This window comes from Chiloscyllium plagiosum, unplaced genomic scaffold (genome assembly GCF_037043375.1).
Source record: "Chiloscyllium plagiosum isolate Xiang-an unplaced genomic scaffold, Cpla_swu_hap1 HiC_scaffold_11, whole genome shotgun sequence".
In the NCBI taxonomy this organism is placed as follows: Eukaryota; Metazoa; Chordata; class Chondrichthyes; order Orectolobiformes; family Hemiscylliidae; genus Chiloscyllium; species Chiloscyllium plagiosum.
The window spans coordinates 79,901,987-79,920,376 of NW_028270149.1; the positions used below are offsets into that span (position 1 = coordinate 79,901,987).

Here is an 18,390-nt window from a genome sequence, read left to right on the forward strand (position 1 = left end):
TAAGAAGGAATTTCTTCACTCACAAGATGAGGAATCTTTGCAATTCTTTGCTTTAGAGGGCTACAGAGTCTGAGTCGCTGAGTACATTCAATACTGAAATTGTTAGAATTGTACATTTAAAAACATCAAGTGATATGGAGATAGATCAGGCAACTGATGTTCAAATTGAAGATCAGTCATGATCTCGTTTCGTGGAGCAGAATTGAGGGAATGAATGGCCTACTTCCGTTCCTGTTTTCTAAGTTCTCATATTCTTCATATGTTTTCCTTAGAAGTCTGATTTCTTACTAAGATATAAATGAAGCTTTCTTATTTTAAAATTAATAATTACAGATTTTATTTATTGTATTAAAATACTTGCCAATGTTCTTGATCTCGGAAATAATTTGAAAGCAGCATGGAGATGCCCCAGGAATACTTTGAATAACTAATTGCAACTAAACACAGTTGGTTTCTCTGACTAGCAGAATTCATTTGTACTAAATTGATTCAATTGTAAATAGTTTCAAATCAATATTCCTGCTTCTATTTCAAATTCAAGGTGTGGGGATTACGATGGTCCTGTTCAGTACCATTATAGACATCACTTACAATGGCATCATTGGCTACAGTCTGTACTACCTGTTTGCTTCCTTCCAATCACCCCTGCCGTGGGCAGATTGCTTCAGTTGGTGGGGAGCAGATGAAACATGCAGCAGGACTCCCAAAGGTACAGTGCTCACTTCTATTGGGGAAAGTATAGACATCTTCGGCTGATGGCTCCTTGCAACTGGTTGTACTGTAACATGAACGCGTGTCATCAAACATTAGAGGCTTTCACTATTCATCTACCTGTTCACTGGGCTCCCAGCCAGGAACATATTTTCTTATTATTGAACTTTGATTGAAGAAAGTGATGGAACAGGATCTTTAGGCAGGAATAGCAGTCTGACTGCACATTGAGGGACTTCTGACATGAGTTTCTCTCAGATCTGCTGCAGCAATTTTTCTGTGCAGTCTGAGGAAGCCAGCAAAGCTATTGTTCAAAATGCTTGTCATTTCACCCATAACAGTCAAATATTCCAGCCCTTGCGTTGTCTCATGTACATGAGAATTGCACTTACGATGGTGATAAGGAACTGATGAATTGCTCATTGTATTGTCAGCTTTTGCAATATCTTCGACTGTCTCAGTGTTTATCACCACTGTCTCACAGCATCAGGGACTCAGATTTGATTCTAGCCGTGAGTAACCTTCTAGTCTGTGTGGAGTTTGCACATTCTTCCTGTGTCTGTGTGAGTTTCCCCTGGGTCCTCTGGTTTCCTTCCACAGTCCAAAGATGTGCAGATTAGATGGATTGGCCATGCTAAACTGCCCAGAGTGTCCAGGGATGTGCAGGCTCAGAGGGCTAGTCATGGGAAATGCAGGGTTATAAGGATAGAGTAGGGGACATGGGTATGGTTGGATGCTCTTTCGAAGCCGGTGTAGACCTAATGGGCCAAATGGCCTCTTTCAGCGCTGTAGGGATTTTATGAATCTATGTTTCTAAATCAAACACACCCGACTTCAACTATCCTGCAGACCTGACTCAAATATCCTCTCTGACCACTCTGTCTGGCTATCTGATACACCAAACTCCCACAGCATGACTACCCCTGACCCAGCCTCTCTACCCCTCCTAATTACCAGACTAACCTCTCACCAGGTATAACTACATTCCCAAACTACCCTGACTCCCTGCTTGATCTGACCTGACTAACCACCTGGCACAACCAGGTGTGTGGCAAAAGTGAGGACTGCAGATGCTGGAGATTAGAGTCGAGAGTGTGGTGCTGGAAAAGCACAGCAGGTCAGGCAGCATTAGAGGAGCAGGAAAATTGACATTTCGGGTAAAAGCTGATGAAGGGAGTGAATCTATCTACCCATCCCTCTACCTATCCTCCTTACCGACTTGTCAAGTTACACACCTCACCCTCTACTCACTGCACCTACTCACTTACCTAATTACCCAATTCTACCCACCAACCCACTGATCTAGGTCATCCATGTAACCACTTCCTCACTCAATACGCACCAATCTAACCAAATCTATTAACCAACTCATATACACCCCTTACATATCAACCTACTTACCTAGATCACCTAACTAACCATCTTCCTAGTTAATTTACTTATCCAGGTTGCCCACTGTCCACTTGGTCAACTCTCACATCTACCCACAGCACTCAACAACCTATTGACTGAACTAGTTGGCAACTAATAGGATAGACAGCAGAAAAGTTATCTTCCATAACTCCCCACATGATTAAAAGTGCAACATTTTCTTTATATGTGACAGTATTCGCTGCATAATATTCTGAAATCAGTACAAAGTTACTCCCGGTTTTCGACATGTTCTGTTCTCCCCATTTTGTTGAGTCATAAAGTCCAGTGTGCATCAAAAGTAATTTCATACTGTCCTTCTTTTCAATCCTTGAACTGGCTTCCAGTAGCAAGGCACAAGTTGACGATTCCATCTCCCGGTCATGGCAAGGTGACTTGTCCATCATCTTTACACTTTTACCAGTTCTTTCTCTTTGAAAGAAAGTGCTACTGCATGCATTCTGCCAGATGGCTAACGGGAATGGGCTTTTTCCTCAGTGGCCACTGGAACTTCTGTATCTATCTGGCTCACTGTCTATTTCTCTGTCTGCTTGTTTACTGCCTGCCTCTGTCTGCCTGCTTGCTGTCTGTCTGTCTCTGTCTGCCTGCCTCACTGCTTGTATCTCTGCTTTTCTTGCTGCCTATCTCTCCCTGTCGTCTCGATGTTTGTCTCTGTGCCTAGCTGTCTGTCCCTGCTGCAGTCTCTGTCGAGAGGTTCCAAGTCAGTAAGTCTGCAATAACAATAACAGCTGCCTCTCCCTTTGTATTCAGCTATTAAATCTGGCACTTTCATTTCGAAATGACATTACCCAGATCCCCTCTTCCCAATAGTAACTAGATCGCATTTGATTATGGATAGCATAGGTAATAGGAGATGACATGCATCATTTGACCTTGAGTTAACAGAGACAGTTTACATGACTATCTTCCAAATCCTCGCACATAGAACAACTTGCTTTTCAATTGGACATTTAGATCAGATTCCCTACAGTGGGAAAACAGGCCCTTCGGCCCAACAAATCCACACCGACCCTCTGAAGAGCAACCCACCCAGACCCATTCCCCTACATTCACCCCTGACTAACACTACGGGCAATTTAGCATGGCCAATTCACTTGATCTGCACATATTTGGATTGTGGGAGGTAACCAGAGCATCCGGAGGAAACCCAAGCAGACACTGGGAGAATGTGCAAATTCCACACAGACAGTTGTCCGAGGGGGTCTTTGAACCTGGGTCTCTGGCGCTGTGAGGCAGCAGTGCTAACCACTGAGCCACCGTGCTGCCCAGAGTACTGTGGAGTCTTTGTTATAATGGATATATGAATTGCAATGGGATATGTGAAATTTCTAGTTTGTCTTCTAATCTTTAATTCAACTTACAACACAAAACCAGCGACCCTTCCATGAAATTCTACATCCATATTTCTTAGATTAGATTACTTACAGTGTGGAAACAGGCCCTTCGGCCCAACAAGTCCACACTGACCTGCCAAAGCACAACCCGCCCAGGCTCATTCCCTACATTTACCCCTGCACCTAACACTACGGGCAATTTAGCATGGCCAATTCACCTAACCTGCACATTTTTGGACTGTGGGAGGAAACCGGAGCAAACCCACGCAGACATGGGGAGAATGTGGTTAGCACTGCTGCCTCACAGCGCCAGAAACCCGGGTTCGATTCCCGTCTCAGGCCACTCTCTGTGTGGAGCTTGCACATTCTCCCTGTGTCTGCGTGGGTTTCCTCTGGGTGCTCCAGTTTCCTCCCACAATCCAAAAAAAATGTGCAGGTTAGGTGAATTGGCCATGCTAAATTGCCCATAGTGTTAGGTGAAGGGGTAAATGTAGGGGAATGGGTCTGAATGGGTTGCACGTTGGTATGGACTTGTTGGGCTGAAGGGCCTGTTTCCACACTGTAAGTAATCTGATCTGATCTAATCCACACAGTCAGTCACCTGAGGTGGGAATTGAACCAGGGTCTCTAGTGCTGTGAGGCAGCAGGGCTAAACACCGTGCCACCGTGCCGCCCACTTTAAATATTTAAGTATATATTGATGAGTCAATATAATCAGATTTGATAATCAGATTAAAGGAACTCTTTTTACTTTAATGTTGGGCTATGTGATTAAAGTATGTATCAAATTAGCTTTGCACTTGCATGCAGAGAACAAACCAAAGCTGGACTGTGCTGTGTGTGCAGTGTACTGACTGTACTTCTCTGTCTGCCTCATCTGTTACCTTACTCATATGAGTGGAATGATTCAGTCAGAGTGAAACAGTGACCTTGATTATATCACTAGAAATGACAGCATTGTTCCTAGTGAAATGTAATTCTAAAACACATTCCACATTTTCCAGGCCCACTCTGCAATCTCACTCTGAACGATGGATATTTTAAAATTGTTAATACAACATGGCTGCAGACAAACAATGAAACTTGTCCAAATGGATCAGAAATCTCCATTTCTCACCAGGGTCCAAGTGAGCAATACTGGGAGTAAGTACATTGTTGCAGAGAGCTACACCTATAACCTGCACAGCTGGGCCAGTAACTCCTATTGGGAAGGTCAGTTGGTGAACATTCTGTTCATTGAGATCAAAACTGTTTGATTTCGATAGAGATATTATTTATATTGTGCATCTCTTTAAAAGAAATAGCAATGGTCGCTTCTTTAGGTAACTGCTTCCTGGTTTACTGCAGGTTTACATTAACAACGTTTGTACTGGCAAACATTTATTTTTGTGTTCTTCAAAGAAAACAATTACCACTAGAATTCCTAAATACTGAATAGTTGAAATTATCTATAACTGATACGCCTTTCTCTGTGTTTTTATTTGAATGCAATTTTGTGTTTAACCCATAGTCCTGGGAAATGAATTGTGTTTAACAATATGAAAAAGTTGAAATCATTAGGAGATACAGTGTGGATAACTGAACTGTTCTTCACAGGGATTAAGGGAAGGTTGCTGCTTATAGTAGATGGGGAACACAATTAATGCAGCAGTGAGCTTTCTCATTGTTGTTTAATATACTATCTCTGGGTTTCATGACTGATCACTGAATGTGGGTACAACAATGAATTACCAGCCAACTGATTTATTTTCTTGTTAAAATGAAGGGGAATACATTGGGGTCCTTGTGATTTTAGCAGTTATGCCAATGAAAAAGAGAGTTTGCAAGGTTGCTCCCTTTCTGCAACACACACACACACACACACAAACAACAAGGTCTAAACATTAATCTAACTTCAGCCCGATTGTTATCAAGTAATAAATTGCATCTTGTTAAAAGGAAACCCTCTTGTCATTCACCTCATTAATGTCTTTTATTTATCACTGTAAACCAAGTAGGCCCTAGACCCTCGGAAAGAGGATGGTCACAGGAAACTATCACAAACACAAGCTGGTAATGGTTGACACTGCAGCCCATACAGAAACTCCAAAACCCCTGCCCCCTCGTACAGGTAATGGTCTCTGGGTGGGGTGAGTGGAAGTCCCAAAACTGAGGCGACAAATATCACAAGCATTTCATTTTCTAAAGTGTGGGGCTGACCAGGCTGCCTAAGTGCAGTGGATGCTGGGACACTGAGAAAATGTAAAGAGAGGGTTGGACAGATTTTTAATTGGTAATGGGTTGAAGGGCTATGGGGAAAAGGCAGTAAAATGGAGGTGAGGAGCATATCAGCCATGATCAAATAGCAGAGCAGAGCAGGCTCGATGGGCCAAATGGCCTAATCCTGCTCCTATATCTCATGAACTTATGAACTTCAACTGAAACCACAGAGGTAACATCCCATAGGGTAATTTGAAAAAGAAAGGAGGGTCTTTTAGTTACACAAAAGAATCCATTTCGGTGATTATTGAAAACCCTGTATTCATTTATTACAAAATGTAAATGAATCATGTCAGTTCAGGTTTCTATTGTCCAGTCGCCTTGATGCTACCTCCCATCTATCAAATGTACATTTGCCTTCAAGAGAATGGTATGATCAGAGTGAAAGCAGAGGGTGTGAGTGAATTGGAGAGCTTACTGACTGTGAGAATGGTTTGAATTTGAGCTGTCTTGGTGACTGTTGTCATGAGTTTGATTTTGTTCATCTATTTGTTTGAATGAGTTTGAGATTTTCCTGGCAACTATTTGACTGTGTATTGGAATCCACCTCATCTGTAGTCTGACCATATACATTGAATGACACCTGGAACTGTCCAGGCAACCCAATCGCTTGCTCATTGATTGTCCCTGTGCCCATGTGGCCGTGGCACTGTCTCTCCACGATGCCAGTCATGGGGATTCTCAAGGCTGAGTTGAACCACGTTCTCAGTGGATAGCCCTTATCATCAATGAGCTACCCACTCCCAACAAATAACTGAGGCACAGCCTGTAGGCCTCCATGGCATCTTTCAGAATGTCTTGAACAGACATGCACGAAAATGGTGACAGACCAGCTGAATACTAAGGGAGTGGAATCCATTTTGGATTATAAATACTCCTGAGGGTGCCTTGATTGCTACACCTTTTCAGTCCAGTGACTGCACCAAGAGCTCTCTGTGTCTGATTCACCTCAGCTTCCTCAAAGTAGTGGCCTTGGTAAACATGTCTCCTAGGAGATACACTTGTGGGCTGTGGGATTGTGAAGCACTACGGATGCCATTAGCACATTCTTGGAAGGAGCTGGAGGTGATTCCATAATGTAGCTACTTGCAAAAGACAGTGTCTTAGATCTATCTCAAACTTGAAACCTGCCCACTGTATGATAGGAGAGTGAACTTTGAGGCTCCATTTGGCTAGATGTGGCTTTCTGATGTCCAGTACTGAGATTTCGTGTTTGCTGATCCATCCATTTTCATTTTGTTAGTTTCTTCATAACATTTGGGACAAATGTGGAGTTTGTGACACACCTCAGTAAAGAGGCAGTCACTTTGCTGTTTAGAGTCACATATTTGCCAGGCTGCATGAAGACAAATTTCTCTCTTAAAATACATTACTAAGCCAGATGAACTTTTAATGGCTGTCTAATGAAAATAATCCTAATAATACATTTCCTATTGTCATATTCTTCAGGAAAGTAGTTTTACGCCGTTCCAGTTCAATTGAAGAGACTGGGGAGATTGTCTGGTATTTAGCTCTTTGTCTGCTTTTGGCCTGGCTGATAGTTGGAGCAGCCTTATCTAAAGGAATCAAATCTTCAGGCAAGGTACATGATTGGTGATCAATCGAATTAAAACTAGTGACAAAGTACAATTTTCTGTGACAATAAAACTAGAAATTATAAATCATTTGTGAAGTGTCTGGTTTAAATCCCAGGTGATGTTAATCGTGTCTCTTTGGGGAGTAGGAGATCCATAATTCATCAACACTTCAGGCCTGAGGGAGATCTGAAGATTTTTTCCCTGTCAGAAAGGACAGAAGCAATTCCCCCAAACCCCTACAATGTCTCCCTTGTTCTAAGGATTTCAGTCACTAATGCAGGGACTCTGGGGGAAGCTGCGTAGATCTGGAAAAGTGATTGAGAGCATTAATGTGTGCAATTTATTTCAGTGTGAATGGGAAAGAGATCTGCAGATGTGAGGACTGAAATATCTTCATCTCACCCTATTCTAATCTATTAAAATGAGTTTTGACCCCAAAGATTAGAAATAAATAGAACAATTCTGTCCTATTTAAATTCACTGTTATGCTTTATTGGGGTAGCTCACTTGAAATCAATTTCTCCTATTCCCAGAGTCTAAAATCTGACAAGCTTCTCTCCATGGTCAGGCTGTTTATTTTACTGCAACATTCCCATATGTGGTTCTGACCATACTCCTCATCCGAGGAATTACCCTGGAAGGAGCCTATAAAGGGATTGAATTCTACATCGGAAAGCAGTTGGACCTCTCAAAACTGACTAATGCTGAGGTAAACACATCTGAACAATCCATACGGTTTCAACTAGAATTTTGTGTCAAAATGTCTGTTTATTTACCTCTTGGTGCTCAAGATAATTGAGAAAGGATTTTTGTTCACAGTCACAATTTCAGTCATTGCTTTTTGAGGCAGGAAGTGAACTGGAGATGGTTATTGTCCTCCAGTTCAAGAAATATAGCCCTAATTCTTACTTTATATTCATAGTCATTTGTCAGTTCCTCTATTTCCCAGCCCTGGATCCAACCATCCAAACCTTTGTCATATCTTATCAAAGGTCTTTGAGAGTCTTTCACAGGCACTACTCTTGACTACTCTTTTAACATGACCATCCATTAAGAAGGATGGTCATGTTTAAAACATGACCAACTCGCCACCCTTCAGGGTCTCGGCCTGTATTCCTGATGAAGGGCTTTTGCCCGAAACATCGATTTTACTGCTCCTCGGATGCTGCCTGAACTGCTGTGCTCTTCCAGCACTACTAATCCAGAATCTGGTTTCCAGCATCTGCAGTCATTGTTTTTACCACCCTTTAAGAAATCCTTACTAGCTATTTACATCATGTTTTCTTGTGCACAGATGTTCAATTAGTTCATCTTTCAGCAAATTGCCTTATATTCATCTTTACACTCATTATGTGACCTGGGTAGCTATCTCCTGGATAGTTCTGTTTCCCTTTCTGGAAGACAGGAATTACATTTGCTATTCACCATTTCTCAATGTGTTACTCTTTGAAATTTATATATAAGTAAAAGTACCTCTCCTCTCTCCTGCTTTGTTTCTTTCATTATTTGATGATATTCCATCTAAACCTGGGATTTAAACTGCCTAAATTTTGATCAGCTTCTCTTGTATATTATTCCTTGATATCTTAACATTTCTGAAATGGCTCTTTGCTTCGACTGTTGCCATTTTTTGTTTTTTTTTTCAGTAAAAACCTTAGGCAAAGGCAAAGTTATTCCCTACTATCATCCTCTCTTCTGTGTGTTCATTTGTTTCTGTAAATATCATCTAGCTTTGTTTTATCTCTAGGTCAGTATAGCTTCTTGTCTACCGCTACCCTTTCCCTTTATAGTTTCTTAAAATACCCACATTGCATGATCTTCATTTGTTACTCATTACCTTAATCCTTGTAATAACACAATTGTTGTTCCGCACATTTTCTCAAATGTTTCTCCCATCTTTGCTGCTTCATTTATTTTAAAAAGATCCTTTTTGGTGATAGCAGCCTTCCATCCCGTAAGATGATGGCATCATGTTGGTCAATCTCTCTCCCTGAATAAGTTATTTTCTAAAAAAAAAATCACTTGTGGATTTTTGTTTTGTATTAAAAACCTGTTCTTAATTACTGATTTTGAAAAAAGTAGAATGGGAGTTACCAGGTGTCTGTGCACACGTGGCTAGTAAAGAGGTGAGTCATTCACGAGAAAGCATGACTGAAATTGATAACATCATATTGGGAAAATTAACAATTAGTTCACGGTATCAATTGAAATCTTTTTCCTGTGCTGATGATTTCTCCCTTCTATTTGCCAGGTCTGGAAAGATGCTGCAACACAGATTTTCTATTCTCTTGCAGTGGGTTGGGGCAGTTTAATAACACTGTCATCCTACAATAAGTTCCACAACAACTGTTACACAGATACCATTGTTGTCTGTGTTGTTAATTGTGCTACCAGTGTATTTGCTGGATTTGTCATCTTCTCCATCCTTGGACATATGGCTCATAAACAAGACAAGCTTGTTTCAGAGGTTGTCCAGTCAGGTAACTGCAGTCACACTTACTGTCCTCTGTTAAAATATGGTGTGGTTCTGTTCGCTGAGCTGGAAGTTTTTGTTGCAAACGTTTCGTCCCCTGTCTAGGTGACATCCTCAGTGCTTGGGAGCTTCCTGTGAAGCGCTTCTGTGGTGTTGCCTCTGGCATTTATAGTGGCCTGTCCCTGCCGCTTCCGGTTGTCAGTTTCAGCTGTCCTCTGTAGTGGCTGGTATATTGGGTCCAGGCCTATGTGTTTGTTGATGGAGTTTGTGGATGAGTGCCATGCTTCTAGGAATTCCCTAGCTGTTCTTTGTTTCGCTTGCCCTATAATGGTAGTGTTGTCCCAGTCAAATTCATGTTGCTTGTCGTCTGCGTGTGTGGCTACTAGGGATAGCTGGTCGTGTCGTTTTGTGGCTAGTTGATGTTCGTGGATGCGGATCGTTAGCTGTCTTCCTGTTTGTCCTATATAGTGTTTTGTGCAGTCCTTGCATGGGATTTTGTACACTACATTAGTTTTGCTCATGCTGGGTATCGGGTCCTCCGTTTTGGTGAGTTGTTGTCTGAGAGTGGCTGTTGGTTTGTGTGCTGTTATAAGTCCTAGTGGTCGCAGTAGTCAGATACAGACCACCAGTCAACAATCCACAGCCAGAGACACAGCCAGACAGAATGGACTCAGGATGATCCAGGTAATGATTACAGACGCTCACAACCGACTTCACAGATACAGACAAGACATTGCGCGCCAAAAGTCATTAATTTCAAAAACCACGAATCAGGAATGGACCAGGACCATAGAACAGGCTGTCACCATAGGACAGAACAGGACTACACACCGCAAAAAAACAGCACTAAAAGAAAAAATGGCCAAACTAACACACAACAAAGAGGACACTACAACACACACCTGGGTTAAAAACCTCTCCCACAGACAGCTCACAGACACGGAAAGAACAATACTGGCCAAGGGACTCAACTATAAGCACAGGGATGCCAAGGCAGCAGACTTCCTAGCAGCACTAGAATGCACACTCAGGAACAATGGACTGACAGAAGAGACACAACAAACAGTGAGACAAAGTATCGTACCCCTGATAACAAGGAAAAGACAAACACATAATCTCAACACCAAGGAGAGGGAAGCACTAAAATCACTAAGAAACGATAAGAACATAATCATACTACCAGCAGACAAAGGCAGAATGACGGTCATCCTGGACAAAGCAGAGTACATCCAAAAAGCACAACAACTACTTGCAGATACCAACACCTACCAAAAGAGGGAGTTTGACCCCACCCCACAGCTCACCAATGGGATAAACAACACACTGAGAAACCTACAAAAAACGGACAGATAACCAGGTCGGACCTACAAAGAATGAAACCTGAAAGCAACAACACCCCCAGATTCTATGGACTACCTAAAGTGCACAAACCAGACATCCCACTCAGACCCATAGTATCACTACCAGGGACACCATCACACAAACTGGCGAAAGAACTACAGCAGAAACTGAAACACTTGTTCAGCGGATCCAGACACTCTGTACAATCAACACAGGAATTCTTGGACATCATCAGAAATATACACATAGACAAGGAAGAAACCATGGTCTCATTCGACGTAACGGCACTGTTCACGTCTATTGACAAAGCCCGAGCCAGAGAAACAACAGCCAACCTGCTGAACAGACATAACAGACAACAGGACGTTGAACCCATCAACAAAGACGGCATACTTAAACTACTGGACTTGTGCCTCACAACACACTTCACATTCAACAACCAGATATATGAACAAATCAACAGAACACCCATGGGCTCACCGATCTCGGGACTCATAGCAGAAGCAGTGATGCAAAGGTTAGAACAAACAGTCTTACCACAAATTCAACCCAAACTCTGGGTCAGATATGTTGATGACACCTTTGTAATCATTAAAAACACGGAATTAGAGAATACACACCGGATCATCAACTCCACACTCACAGGAATCCGATTCACGAGAGAGGAAGAAAAGGACAACCAACTCCCATTCCTAGACGTGAGGGTACAGAGAACACCAAATGGAGAATTCACCACCAAGGTACACGGGAAAGCCACACACACAGACCAAGTCCTGAACTATGAAAGCAACCACCCCAATACACACAAACGAAGTTGCATCAAGATACTATTCAAAAGGGCCACAACACACTGCAGCACACCAGAACTGCAAAAAGAGGAAGAGGAACACCTGTACAAGGTATTCGCCAAAAACCGATATCCTCGCAATTTCATTAACAGATGCCTAAGGGAAAGACAACAGAACGAGGACATGCCGCAACCCAAAGGACTAGCCACACTACCATACATCAAGAACATCTCTGAAATGACAGCCAGACTACTGCGACCACTAGGACTTATAACAGCACACAAACCAACAGCCACTCTCAGACAACAACTCACCAAAACGGAGGACCCGATACCCAGCATGAGCAAAACTAATGTAGTGTACAAAATCCCATGCAAGGACTGCACAAAACACTATATAGGACAAACAGGAAGACAGCTAACGATCCGCATCCACGAACATCAACTAGCCACAAAACGACAGGACCAGCTATCCCTAGTAGCCACACACGCAGACGACAAGCAACATGAATTTGACTGGGACAACACTACCATTGTAGGGCAAGCGAAACAAAGAACAGCCAGGGAATTCCTAGAAGCATGGCACTCATCCACAAACTCCATCAACAAACACATAGACCTGGACCCAATATACCGGCCACTACAGCGAACAGCTGAAACTGACAACCGGAAGCGGCAGGGACAGGCCACTATAAATGCCGGAGGCAACACCACAGAAGCGCTTCACAGGAGGCTCCCAAGCACTGAGGATGTCACCTAGACAGGGGACGAAACGTGTGCAACAAAAACTTCCAGCTCGGCGAACAGAACCACAGCAACGAGCACCCGAGCTACAAATCTTCTCACAAACTTTGAATCTGTTAAAATATTTCTGACTCATGATGTAATTTTTTGAGTTTCTCAACCTCGTATTATCTACTCTCTGAAAGGAAACACAAAATTAATGTGTTTTTTTGTATTGCACCATTCAGGACTGATGTACAAGAAACCAAACTTGGAAAGTGAGCACTAATTTATACAGCATGAGAAGAGATTGGTGGTAATGTTGTTGACAGCAGGAGCTGTTAGCTGTCAATCTTAGCTGGAAATACTTGAACCAGACAGATAGACTGGTTAGGGTGTTGTCATGGGGAATACTGTGGGGATTGACAGTCTCCATCACCCTTTCCTCACTGGAAAGATTACCATGTCTGGCTATATTCCTTTTGGTGATATAAAAGAGGGTCACATATTTTATTTTAATGTTCCATGCATTCCCCATAAGACTATTTTGCATGATATCAATTTGAACAATTAGAGTTGACTTGCTTGATTGGCAGTTAACAGTTTCTGGTGTATCTCCATGCTGTGCATTGGCCAACCAAACAGTAATATTTTCTCGTGATAGAAAACTGGTGTTCCCTAACCAACTTTGGTTTCTTGCATTTCAGTCCTGATCCGGGCAAGACAAAAACCTTCAAATTTGAGTCCCTTTTAGATTCGATATTTAATTTCTGTATCGCAGAAGTGAAACTTCTGTCAAGAAACAATAATACTTTGAAAAAAACATTCTTTCAGTTCCATTACACATATACTGTGCAAAATGTGATACATTTCAACAAAAAAACTTCTTAATTAATTATTGTGTTAAACTTAAAAAAAAAGAAATAGTTTGTGAATTACTGTTTTAAGTACAATTAGTTGACTATTTCAATTGTATCTAGGTTTCGGTTTGGCTTTCATTGCCTACCCAGAGGCCCTTGCACAGTTGCCTTGGGCACCTTTATGGGCCATGTTATTTTTCTTCATGCTGATCACTCTAGGACTCAGCAGTCAATTTGTAGCTGTAGGTAAGAACAATATTACTTTACATCCTTTCCACTTTGATTAAAAGGGAGCTATTGCGGTCTAGCCTTTGAGTCTGCACAGGAACCCAATGCTGCACATATTACACAGGGTTAGTATTAGGATTAGGGGAGTTTGGCCCAGCTAAGGATGCTGCTTACAGCAAAATGGCACATTGCCAGGGAATCACTGTCAACATTATAAAGGGGACTTGTAACAAACTTAATATAACCTCAACTGGGGTTATATCTATTTCAGACCCAGGTTCTGAAGCTCCATATACAAGATTCACTGATATGGAAGGTGTCTCACTTCTCTCCTACAGTATGCCAATTCAGTACGTACTTTACTGGCTGTTTGCATGTTTACAAATAAGCTCAGAGGCAAAAACAGTTCTAGGCCGGTGGAAGAACCAAGATCTTGCATTTATCATAACTACTGGATATCGCAAGGCATTGAAATGCCTGTGAACTGTAATGTAGGAAACAGCATTGGTGTAATGTAGGAAATATGGTGGCTAACTCAAAAACTGCAAAACCCAGCAGCAATATGGAAAAAGACCAGATGATGTATTTTTTTCATGTTGATTGACAGGTATCTCCCATGTCTATTTTCCAAGTAGGATAATGAAATCTTTGACATTCACCCAAACAGGCAAATGTGGACTCGATCTTGACATCACATTTGAAGATGGTATTTCCTAAAGTGCAGCCCTTCTGCAGTATTGTATTAAAGTAATTTTTGTGTTCCAGCCCTGTGTGAGAAACACTGGTTAGTGATTGTTGCTGACAGACTTATGGTGCAGTGGGTAATAAACCTATCGCTGTGCCACAGGCTCCAGATTTAAATGCCACATTGGGAGCTGTTGGTATTATTACCCTTAATGTGCTTTGAAACTTTGTACATATTAGTCCGCATAACACATACTACAGAGAAGACAGACAGGAGGCTGGAGGAGCACAGCAAGCCAGGCTGCATCAGGAGGTGGAAAAGTCGACATTTCAGATCGAGACTCTTCATCAGCATGGGGGAGAGGGAAGGGAGCTCAGAAATAAATAGAGGGAGGGGTATGGGGCTGGGGCTGGGGGAAAGGCAGATAGGATAGCGACAGGTTGATGCAAGTAGGGGGTTATTGTGATAGGTTAGTGGGAAGGGTGGAGTGGATAGATGGGAATGAAATTGGGCTGGCAAGGTCAGGTCAAGGAGACAGGGAAGAGAGTAGGGGCTGGACATGGGACGAGGTTGTCTCTAACCAAGTTTATACCTAATTTGCAATTTTTTTGTCTCTAAGTTTACACCCTTTCTAGTCCTGCCTCTTCCCTTCCATTCTATTAACTTCTCTATCTCCCCACCCCCAACTTTATCCTGTGTTCAGCCCTTACTCTTCAATCCTCCTCCTTGACCTGTCCCTCTTCCTTCCCACCTATCCACTCCACCCTTCTCACTGACCTATCACAATACTCCCCTACCTGCATCCACCTATCACTATCCCACCTACCTTTCCCCAAGCCCCACCCCCCTCCCTCTATTTATTTCTGAGCTTACTTCCCCCTTCCCCCATCCTGATGAAGAGTCTTGATCTGAAATGTCGACTTCTCAACCTCCTGATGCTGCCTGGCTTGCTGTGTTCCTCCAGCCTCCTGTTTGTCTACATTGGATGCCAGCCTGTGCAGTTTTGTTTTGCCACATACCCCAGAGACACAGGTTCTTATTGAAACTGATGTCTTGAAGTTCATTAACAATGCTATCTGTTTATAATCCTACAATTCCAGAGTTACATACATGACCTGGGTTTTGTACTTATGGATATTACCGTGGGTTATATGCACATAATTGATTGACTGAACACATTACCCTCACTACACTGCCTTCAAGACACAGTAGCTGAAGATGAAGTGGGTCCCTTTATACTGAATATCACATATTGTGCAGATAGTTTAAAGTACATCTCTGTCAGGTCTGGAATTGTACCAGATTACAACAGTCCTATCTGTTCTTTGGTCTGGGGAGTTATGGAGTTATTGGGTGAGAGGGAGGGGACATTTGTTCCCTAGGACCACAAAGCTGATTAATATTTGACTGTTAATTTCACCAGAAGCCATTATAACCTCATTGCTGGACCAGTTCCCTACATTTCTGCGATCAAAGCGTCTTTCTGTGACAGCTGGTGTATGCTTGGTGATGTATCTCCTCAGTGTCCCATGTGTGACACAGGTTTGTCATCTTTTGGTATTTTAGCTTTGATTTCACATGCAGCTGTCATTAGGTTGATGCCTTTCACAAAGTGAAGCCCTTGTATTTTAGTCGTCTTCTTTTCTCCACCCACTTCAGTGTTATGAAGTGCTGTAAGAGGCTGATGATCCTTATTCAATACAGAGCCTGGGTAAAGAACTAAAACTCATCTCTAAGTGTCCTTCAGCAGATAGCAGTGAGCTGAAACATTGCAGTCCTCATGGTGTAGATACCTCCAGAGTGCTACAGAATGCCACAAAATTACAGAATATTGATCCAGTAACAATGAAGGAAGGGCAATATACTAAGAATTTTTTTTAAAAAAAACTACATTGGGCCATTCAACCCATCCACTCTGTTCTAAAATGCAATAAAATTACGGTTGATGTAATCATGGCCTGCTCTCAATTTTACAGCTCTCAACTTTGTAACTTTAGTCTCCTTTTAGTGTTAAAATTCAACCTAATTTAGCCTTCAATATACTCAAATGACTTAGCTTACACTTCTTTTTGGGGATAGTGAATGCCAAAGATTAATAGCCTTCTGGGGTGAAGAAATTTTCTTTTTATCCATTCAAAGGTGTCACTAGCTAGGCCAGCAATTATGACCATCGCTAGTTGTCCTTGAGAAGGTGATGGGAAGCTAGGGAAGTGATTGTTGGGCCTCTTACTGATTTCAAAGACATCTGGATGGATGGGTAAATGAATAGGAAGGGATTGGAGGGATATGGGCCAAATGCTGGCAAATGGTCTTAGATTAATTTAGGATACCTGGTCAGCATGGACAAGTTGGACCGAAGGGTCTGTTTCCGTGCTGTATATCTCTGTGATTCTGAGTGAGACAATGGCTGAGTGAGTTCACTGGGAATGTGATTCAAAGTGGGAATATAGTGTAAAGAGCGACAGAGCAGCTTGAAGTAAGGTCTACTGCGAGATTTAAAGCCTGAAGAGTGAGTGATTAATGGCAGAGGATGAAAGACACAGATCAAGAGGTCTACCTGTAGTAAGAGCAGAGGCAGAACACTGTAACAAAAAAAAAGGGGGAAAGTGAATTGGTGAGTCAGATTGGTGATCATTTTTAGTCATTGGTAGTGTTGGGAAACAAACTAATGGCTGAAGAACTGAATAACTACTTTGCATCAGTCTTCACGGTGGAAAACATGAGTAATATCCCAAACATTCAATAGAGTTGAGGGGCAGAGATGAGTACAGTGTCCATGGTCCAAGGCGATGGTGCTAGAAAAATTGAAAGCTCTGAAAGTGGATAAATCACCTGAACCTGATGGACTACACTCTAGAGTTCTGAAGGAGATTACTGAAGAATTAGTGAAGGCTTTAGTAGTGACGTGAGGTATCACTGGAGTCAGGGAGGATCCCAGACGACTGGAACATTGCTAATAAATTGCTAATTTCCCCCCGTTTAAGAAAGAAGTAAAGCAAACATAGGAAATTATAGGCCAATTAGCCTGACCTATATTGGTAAGATTTTGGAGTCCAATGTAAAGGATGAGATTTCTAAATATTTGAAAGTGCATGATAAAATAGGTCAAAGTCAGCATGGTTTTTCATCAAGGGGAGCTCATGGCTGACAAATCTGTTAAAATTTGTCGAGGAGATAATGAGAAAATTAGACACAGGAGAGCCAGGGACATGATCTATTTGGATTTCCAGAAGGCCTTTGACTACCTCACTGACCTCTTATTTTATAAAGTGCTGCACAGGAGGCTGCTGAGTAAGATAAGGGCCCATGGTGTTAGAGGCAAGGTGCTAGCATGGATAGAAGATTGGCTGTCTGGCAGAAGGCAGAGAGTGGGGATAGAAGGGTCCTTCTCAAGATGGCAGCCAGTGACTAGTGGTGTTCCACAAGGGTCAGTGTTGGAACCACAACTTTTCACTTTGTACATTAATCATCTGGATGAAGGAACTGAGGACATTCTGGCTACGTTTGCAGATGATATACACATAGGTGTAGCAAGTGGTATTGAGGAGGCAGGGAGGTTGCAGAAAGATTGAGACAGGTTAGGAGAATGGGCAAACAAGTGGTAGATGAAATACAATGTGGCAAACTGTAAGGTCATGCACTTTGCTAGGAAGAATAGAGGCATGGACTATTTTCTAAATGGGAAGAAAATTCAGAAATCTGAAGTGCAAAGGGACTTGGGAGTCCTAGTCCAGGTTTTCCTTGAGGTAAACTTGCAGGTTTGAATCGGTAGTTAGGAAGGGAAATATAATATTGTCATTCATCTGAAGAGGACTAGAATATAAAAACAGGGATGCACTCCTGAGGCTCTCTCAGGCTCTAGTCAGATCACATTTAGAATATTGTAAGCAGTTTTGGGGCCCATACCTCAGGAAGGATGTATTGGCCCTAGACCGGGCCCAGAGGAGATTCAGGAGAATGATTCCAGGAATGAAAAGCTTA

General features: G+C 42.2%; 1 protein-coding gene across 5 annotated transcripts in view; it reads left to right on the forward strand.

The window, feature by feature from the left end:
* The window catches only part of LOC122557080 (sodium- and chloride-dependent neutral and basic amino acid transporter B(0+)-like), a 77,525-nt gene that overhangs the window by 22,326 nt on the left and 36,809 nt on the right, over window positions 1-18,390 (forward strand). For all 5 annotated transcript variants that reach the window (XR_015758689.1, XR_015758690.1, XM_087992213.1 and 2 more), the window contains exons 4-10: window positions 542-709; window positions 4,481-4,619; window positions 7,185-7,317; window positions 7,881-8,021; window positions 9,564-9,792; window positions 13,617-13,742; window positions 15,833-15,951. Coding sequence is in view for 3 of the 5 variants with exons in the window: in XM_087992213.1 (XP_087848339.1) it covers window positions 542-709; window positions 4,481-4,619; window positions 7,185-7,317; window positions 7,881-8,021; window positions 9,564-9,792; window positions 13,617-13,742; window positions 15,833-15,951 (1,055 nt within the window). In the remaining 2 variants the exon portion in view is untranslated. The remainder of the gene's footprint in view (window positions 1-541; window positions 710-4,480; window positions 4,620-7,184; window positions 7,318-7,880; window positions 8,022-9,563; window positions 9,793-13,616; window positions 13,743-15,832; window positions 15,952-18,390) is intronic.